We start from the raw sequence: 8,612 nt of genomic DNA, 5'->3' as shown, positions 1-8,612 counted from the left end.
TTTCCACTTCAACAATAGTGTGCTTCACAAGCTTGAATGAGAATAATTCAAAATTCAAACATCCACTCACTGAAGTGCTCAAGACGTGCTCAAGACTCTAGCATACACATTTCCTCCATCTTAAATGAAAAATGTTTAGATGCATTCAGACAACACCTATCTTTGTATCTCCCACCATATCCAATCATAATTTGATATGTGACAAGTTCTATGTAATTAAAAGAAAAACAAGTCTAGAAAAGTAGAGAAAAGCAGGGCTAAACAAGTCAATGAAATAAAACAAAATAAAGGAAACCAATGGCAACCTGAATGAAGATTTACTCACCACCGTAGTTACTTTGAGAGGGAAATAGTACAAAACTTCTGGCAAGAACTATCAACCTTGGGTTAATGTTCCACATCATATTTCGAGCTCTCTCATTAAGCATTTGTGCAAATCATTACATATACTAGTTATTCTCTACCTTAAAACTCCTATTTTGGGGACACAGAAATAATAGGGTAATTGTTGAAAAAACTCAAAATATCATAATTTACCCCTTTTATTCACTGGGGACCATAAAAATATGATAATTTATCCAATCTTACAAGCTAATTGAATTAAATGATAAATCCTGTACAAATAATTTCTCTATCCTATAGAATTATGACCTGTGCTTGTGTGCTCAGATCTTATTAACTGGCTAATGTAACAGTTCAGTGCAACATATAAATAAATGGCTTCTTCCCTTCTCATCTCCTGAGCTATATGATACACCATTTGTATGCATATTATTTATAGAGGACCCTCTTTTTCCCCAAACGAAAAAATTATATATATATATTTTATATATATTGGAGAACCATTTTTTTTTTTCTCATAATGGTGCTCCACAAAGAGGGTGTCATGACGAAATAACCTTAGTAAATTCAGTTGGACTATTACGCATACCTTACTGCTCAATAGAACGAAGTTCCCAGTTACCTTCTCCATCAATAAGTCGTAGCTCTAATGAGTGGAATGGTATTAGAGCAGGTCTCTGACAAAATATGAAAAGGAAACAGTAAGAGGAACTCAAAAAGTACCACTCATGTTGAACAGACTCTTTAGCCTTGAATACCACAAAAGGAAATGAACTTGAGTAGATAATTCACTTAAGTTCTGACTAAATAGAGGTATATTCCTATCTCCATTCCTGGTGAATCAGATTCAAACTACACAATGCGATTGTATACATGAAAGAGCACCAACCTGGGATGAAGTAACTACTGTTATTCCCATGCTCTTTGCAACCTTGTATAGGTGTTCTTCAACGTCTACACTAGTGGCACTAGTTAAAAAAAAGACGCAATTAGTCATGATCATGCAACGCTAAACAAATGTAGACTTAGTAAGGGAAAAAATTGAAGTTGGCCAACATACTTGGTGCACTCATCAAGGATGCCAAACTTTGGCTTGTGGAAAAACAAGCGTGCCTTACAAGGACATAATATAAATTTAATTTAGATATCTGTATGCAAGTTCTGAAAAGTTAATATTTAAGCTCACAGATTAAATAAATTGAGAGCCACTCACCATTCCTAACCTCTGCTGCTCGCCAAGGGAAAGAATGTCTTCCCAATTCAAATTTGCATCCCAACCACCTTCCTCCCTTTCCAAAAGATAATTTAACCGAACATGCTGTAGAATAGTTCCCAAATGCACATCCAGAACATTATCCACAGATGTTTCACCTGAAAGAAACGTGATAGAGAAACAGAGATTGAATGTAATTAGCAAAACATAAAACTTTCAACTTCTTAAGCCACAGGGGGGCCATAATTGAAAAGAACAAGCACATTTTTTAACATTAAAATTCAAATCTTTCCAGAATGATCTTTTGGCACTCAGCAAAAATTTTCTAAACCATCAATATTTAGCAATAAACATCCATTTCAGAGCCATCAGTCATATCAAAACTAATTTCCTGAAATAGTTTTGAACAGTCAGTTTTTAATAGAAACAGTAACCATTAATTGCTCATTGATATGATGAAACAGTCGGAAATAAGCAGTTCAGATCACATTGTGAACACGTCTTGGACACTTGAACTCATATGCTAAGTCTTTTCTCATTATTTCACTTATTTCTTTTCTAAAAAGTCGATCAACATAACAGTATACACACACGAACACATATATATATAGGTGATCGGTAATAAATTTTGAGTGAAAAGTATCAAAAATGTTCTTTTGAAGCATGAGTACCTCAAACTAATTGATTTTAAAATTACTTTTCTTATAATTACTGAATCATTTAGAAAATTGTTTGTTTAATTTTGGATTTCTTTTTCTCGAATATATTGCTTATTGCCGTTAGAAATTATATTCCAACAAACACGCCATGTGCATGTCCTACTTCATAAAAAATGAAAGGTCACCATATTTGTACCTCATCATGTCCATGATTTTATCTGCAATTTAAAGGCTCTCTATTTTATCATAAATAGAAAATTGACGACAGAATTTTTTACTACAAACATCCATAAGAGAACTAAATTACATTCCAAATGTCCTGCGGGCTTCTCCCTATCCTCAACTTATATTCTCTTCCTTTCAATTTTTCCACACAAATGAAAAGATAATGAAGAGTCTGTAAAGACGAGTGTTAAGGTTCTTAATGTGATAATCATTAAAAAGTGAGTCTAACTATCTTGCATCTTCAAGATAATTAAATGCACTACAATACTTCAGCAAAATAACAATTGGTACCCATACCATCATAATGCTCCTATATTTCTCTTCAAATTCAGTAGTCCACTGATTATAAAAAATCTGAAACTTTATCTAACTCCCCCTCACGTATCTGAGACATCTAATAAGCGTTGGGCACAAGCCTCAATGTCAAATATAAACAGTTACCCAAGAAAATATCCATACTTAAAGATGTGTGCATATTGTAGAGAATTCCAAATTCCAATATGAGACACTAATGCGCAATAAACTAATACTATTGAACTTGAACCATTTAAAAGGCAGAGTGCAAATTCGCAAGAAATTTACCTTTGGCATACAATTTTGATGACTTCATCTCTGCTTCTTCACGAGATAGTGGATATATTATTTGATCTCTCAGTGTTCCAAGGCACGTATAGGGACGCTGAGGAACATAAAAAATACCACAACCCCATTCGTCTTCCTTGGTATTTTGTGATGGTTTAGTGAGTCTTCCACTTGCAATTGGCCAAAGACCTCTAAGAACTCTGAAAATTGAGCTTTTTCCACTCCCATTTGGGCCTTAAAAATTTGAAACCATTGTGAGACAAAAGTAACAGATTAGGAATAGGCAAACAAAAAAGAAAAGGTACTTTACTAACCCGTAACCAGCAGGCTTTTCTCCTGTAAAACGTCACAAGTCAGCTTCTTTGCTAACATCTTCTGTGCTGGGGTAATGATATCCACCCTGGAGAAGGAAATAACATCTTCTGCATAAAAGTCCCTCTTGTTGGTCGTAGATCCTCTAGTAACTGCAATTTATTCAGAAAAAAAAAAGGTACAACAATAGAACTTCAGTTCTCCGCAAGAAGAAATAGCAATGCCTAGTTTGAAATTGATAAGAGTACTAACTACACAGACGGTCATTCCACCAGCCAGTCTCTCAATTATCACCAGAATATAGCATATGGAAAATAAATGCAAAAATTTGGACAACAAAATCAGTACTATAATTAATTTCTTCTAGATTTTTTTTTAAAAAAAAAACATTCAATTGTGTCTTATATACTCTCAGAGATTGAAGGAAAAGCATAGCATTATGGATGTGAACTGAATCTTGTTACATTCCAATACAAAAATTGTCACACAAAGCACTACTGATGTAGGGAGTTCCTTAGTAGTTTCGGTTAATTCATGGTTAAATGTTTGAGTTTCTTTCTATTTTTTAATATTTATTTTGTTTTCAATTCTCTATAAATAGGGTATCTCTCTCTTGTACTAAATAACTTTTGATCATAATAAAGATTCTTTGAAAGAATTTTTGGAGAGAATTCCCCATTATCACTTGGCTACACCACTAACATTCAATAATTTTTGTCACAATAAATTGGGTCAGTACAATATAATATCCTTGATTTCTGGAATATAATTGTATAAGTCAATTTGGAAACATTTATGATAAGAAATAAACTTTCGTGATCTGAACATGTAAAAGGAGGATGGTTGCAGTGAAGCTGATAAATGGTTGGAAGCTCACATAAGAATCAGCCACAAAGCCTGATTTCCAAAGGAAGCAATGATATGGAGGCGAGAGTGTGAGCTTGAATTGCTCAAAGAAGGGACAATAACTTTGAATTTTTCCTCATATGCACATTTGTTAGGCAAAAATTCTTTTACTGCTAGTGTTTTCTCATGAGGAAAGTTAACTTAATAACCGATGATGACATAGCTACCATTAATATACAGCTAACATTAGTTGAGTTGTTCAAACAACTATCATGTAGCTCATTGAATGTTTTGAAACTAACTAGAAAGTAAATACTTAGAATGAATTCAATTTCCTATTGTTTAACTACATAAACCAATACGAGTCAGATCACAGACACTAGCTGCAAGGAGCTAAAATAACATAAACATGATGAATGGAACAGTATCAACCTTATCCAACAACAAAGTTACTTCAATTATTTACTTTCAAATCTCACTTAGTTTCCGGTTACTTTATCGCCAAACTAACCATTGAAGGACATCATATGACATTTAACTTATAAATCATTATTAGAATAAAATAAAATGACTGAAATCAAAATATCTCCCACAATCTAATTGAAGATGAGGTGTGTAAAATTTACCGGAATGCGCAGCATCCAAGAGCTCTTCAAGCTCAGATATTCTATTGATACCACCAGAGAGCTCAAGAAACTTTCTGTGTAATTCAAGAATGTCGCCGAAAGCTAAAAAGCTTTGAGATACAACAGATGCTAAAAATCGTAGTGCATGTGCCAGTTCACCTGAGAAAATTTTATGGTGAGACAGACAATGTGTGTTTAGTTTTACAATTAAATTCTCAATGACAGTCAGCTACCTTGAGTGGAAGTCATGGCTCGGTCACCTTGATGATCCAGGGCATATAACAAGCTCAAACCCCATGTCACATTGTGAGGTAATTGTTTTGTGACAAAATCATCTAATATGCCAAACAGCCATTTCTTCTTTAAATTCAACAATGAATGGTCCACAAGCTTCTTAAATCTTGACTCAATCATCTGCAAAGTAATAAGGAAAATAAAATTCAACACTGACTATGACAACTCATGGTGAGTAGACTATTGAAGTTTTTAAGAAACAAATTTTAATTTCATTATCCAAAGAGTGATACAAAATAAGGGGGGGGGGGGGGGATGAGATATTCCCGCACACCAACAGGTTACAAAAAAGAGACCCAACTAGCAAGTAGAGTAAAAGCTACAATCCCTTGATGTATGAACTCATTCTAGAAAGGAAGACAACACAAAACTAAGAGCAGAAGCCAAATAGGATCTTACTTATCCATCAAGCAGCAAATGGTCCAATAGTTAAGAGCATACAGAAGTGAGCATGCACAAATATATATTTCACAAACATGTATACTGAGTCCAACTTTCCAGCAAAGGCGGACTAAACATAAAATATAATAAAGACACAAAATAAAGGCAGTGCCGGAAGTTAGTAACATATTATACTAGTAGGTACCCTAACACAGAAAATTCAAGAAAACACCAAGGATAACTGCATTGCAATATTTGTAAAGTTACGGTATAATAGCCTTTCAAGAGGGCTACCTCTCTCTCAAGTTCCACGATGTATAATACCAAAATCCTTCACACCTCTCTATGGTCATCCCTAACACCCTTTATTATCCAAGGAACCCCTTGTTAACTACCCCTATGTCCTTCCTAATGTCATACTAATCTTACCCATATACCCTAACTAGTACTCTCACATTATCCTGCCCTTCAAAGACACCTTATTCTCAAGATGTGCTTAACAAAACAAGATCACAAAATCGGGTAACAATCGGTTTTTTTTTCTTTTCTTTTTTTTTTTGTGGGTGGGGGGAGAATTAAACAATATGTAGCACCCAAAAGAATAAATTGAGTGGTGCTCCGACGACCATGTACAGTCAACTTCTTTTATCGAGAACAAATGAAAGAATACAAGCATGGGCGTACCCAAAAAAAAAAAAGGTGTCCCACTGCAAGGACTCCAGCTATGCAAAAGAATGCCTATAGAGTAATTACAACAGGTCTTCAAAATCGAAACCCACAAGAGACTAAATCTCACTAGGGTCCCTATCCCTCCCTCTAAAAATCCTATTATTCACTCACCCACGAAGTCCATAAGATCACACACACCCGAGCAAGCCATAAGAAATGACCCTTCTCCCCACGTGGCAGATTTCCTCAATCATACTCCTTGTAACCCTCCAACAGAAATGTCAAACGTTCCAAGAAACAGCTTTCAAACAAAGCTTGCAAACTCACATTGCCAAAGGATATGTTCTAGATCTTCCCCCGCCTTCCAAAAAATAATACAACAGAACGGCCCAATAACCGAAGGTAACTTCCTCACTAGCCAATCCATCGTATTAGCACGGCCGTGAAAAACTTGTCAGGTAAAGAACCTCATTTTCCTAGGAATCTTTTATCTTCCAAAGAATTGAAAAAACTGAGTCACCTACAGGAGAAGGGTCAACCAAACAATGAAGGAAAGATTTACATGAAAACCTCTCCAAAAGATTGGGTCCCCATACTCTCCCTTGCCTAAAAGAGTTGCTCTCAAGTAAAGATAGAAGGCAGACCACATAACGATCATGTACGGTAACCAAAGAAAAAAATCACTTTCCACTATGTTTAGTTGAACTAACTACATAATTTGTCATCTTTTGTTCCAAAAAAGAAGAAAAAACTCATAATTTGATTATTTTGCATTGCTGGCCTGCTGCACCCCTCCGCCCCACCCCACCAACCACACGATCATGTACGGTAGGGGGTGGGCTACAGCAGAGCAGGCAATGTTTTTTTTTTTTTTTTAAGAGATGACAAATTATGTAGTTCAACAGAACATAGTGGAAAATAATTTTTTTCTTTTTTTTGAAACAAAATGAAAGCTTTTCATCAATGAAATGAAATGAAACGAAACGAAGCTAGATTAATGCTTGAAGTACAATAAGCCAAAATAAGCAGGATCGAGCAAATAAAAAATAGCTCAAAGCTGGACATGTCCAGAAAATTAAAGCAAATACAATCAAAATACAACCCAAGATGGAACAAATTGGCTCTTTGAACAAAAATTCCAAACACCATTGAAACTGAAACTCTAAGAACCAGCAACGGTATGAGGAAGACAACTGTTAGGAGAGAGTCAGCTTCAACTTCTACTAAACTGGTAATAACCAACAATCCATAAAACCAAAGGAGCAAACCGACTAGAATAAATGGAAAACCACAACACCTTAGAACCAGACAAATCCAAATAGAAAGTGGCTGCCAAGAACTTGGAGAGGGGCAAACAAAGAAAAATCCGACCTCCAACTATGACAACTTGGTGACAAAGCCCCCCTAAATTCTGAGGTCTCATACATTTTAGTTTTTAAAAGTCAATTGATTATCATTATTAATTGAAAACAAAAGCAGAAAACTAAATTCAAATGAGTTACAATAATTGAATGAAACTAAATAAATAAACTCTATTCAAATGAGTTCCGATAATTAAAACAAAAAACCTGTTCTCAAACTAAAATTTTAAATCGCCCTTTTTTCCTTATAATGATTCTATCACTCCATATTAGCTAATCAGAAGGTGTTCTTTTTGTAATTTCATAACCTTCAATAAGATGTTTAATTCCATTTGGTCAACAGACTCAACACAATGCAAAGTTCAGAAAACTTACGGCTTTTTCACGAGAACCACCGCCAAAGAAAGCAACAGACTCAGCATGCGTACGGAGTCTTTCATGCATAAACCTGAATCATCCATGATCTTATGAGTCCTCCTCAACTTGCAGCAGGACATTACAAATTAATAATAAAATTGATAAACTACTTACCTAAACGTTCCCTCAAGTTGCTGTTCTTGACTAGTTAGTTCACCAAAATCAGGAGCAGCTGTTCTTAGAAAACCCAGGCCTAGCAACATATAAGCATACAAAATGGCAACTCCTCTCCTACCTGTCAACATCTTCATTCTCCAAGTGAACCTTAAACAATAGCAGCAGAGAACAGAAAATTCTTAATTTATATGAGACAAGTAAATAACACAGTTATTTCCTACAAAGCCTACTGTTGAAAGATTAAAATAGGCCTAGAGAGCCCCCGTCTGACCCTCACGGTTTCTGTTAATTTCGGCTCTACATGTATACTTGTTTCCTTATATATGAACATCTTCCTTTCCACTAATCCATTAATCCACCAATCCTCAAGATGTGTGAAGTTCTCCCTACGGTTAAAGAAAACAATAAAAGGGTATACTATATCGTATTTTGGAAGAGTCCTATCCCCAAGAAGATTAGATTTTTTTTTGTGGGAGGTCAGCTATAGTAGCATCAACACAGCCGATACTCTCATAAAAAAGGCACCTTGGATGATATCTGCTCCAAGCTGGTGCGTCCTATGCTGTAC

The 8,612-nt window shown here is 35.2% G+C and overlaps 1 protein-coding gene across 3 annotated transcripts in view; it reads right to left on the bottom strand.

Moving 5' to 3' along the window:
- Positions 1-494: 494 nt before the first annotated feature.
- The window catches only part of LOC120090351 (ABC transporter D family member 1), a 28,981-nt gene continuing 20,863 nt past the window's right edge, over positions 495-8,612 (bottom strand). For all 3 annotated transcript variants that reach the window (XM_039047947.1, XM_039047948.1, XM_039047946.1), the window contains exons 17-26: positions 8,042-8,191; positions 7,886-7,958; positions 5,039-5,219; positions 4,806-4,964; positions 3,336-3,485; positions 3,022-3,255; positions 1,556-1,713; positions 1,403-1,455; positions 1,232-1,310; positions 495-1,019 (exon numbers count right to left, since the gene is read on the bottom strand). In XM_039047947.1, the coding sequence (XP_038903875.1) occupies positions 933-1,019; positions 1,232-1,310; positions 1,403-1,455; positions 1,556-1,713; positions 3,022-3,255; positions 3,336-3,485; positions 4,806-4,964; positions 5,039-5,219; positions 7,886-7,958; positions 8,042-8,191 (1,324 nt within the window). In that variant the 3' untranslated portion in view covers positions 495-932. The remainder of the gene's footprint in view (positions 1,020-1,231; positions 1,311-1,402; positions 1,456-1,555; positions 1,714-3,021; positions 3,256-3,335; positions 3,486-4,805; positions 4,965-5,038; positions 5,220-7,885; positions 7,959-8,041; positions 8,192-8,612) is intronic.

This window comes from Benincasa hispida, chromosome 11, assembly GCF_009727055.1.
Source record: "Benincasa hispida cultivar B227 chromosome 11, ASM972705v1, whole genome shotgun sequence".
Classification (NCBI taxonomy): domain Eukaryota; kingdom Viridiplantae; phylum Streptophyta; class Magnoliopsida; order Cucurbitales; family Cucurbitaceae; genus Benincasa; species Benincasa hispida.
The sequence above is the reverse complement of the archived record's forward strand: the minus strand, read 5'-3'. Positions and strand labels throughout refer to the sequence as shown.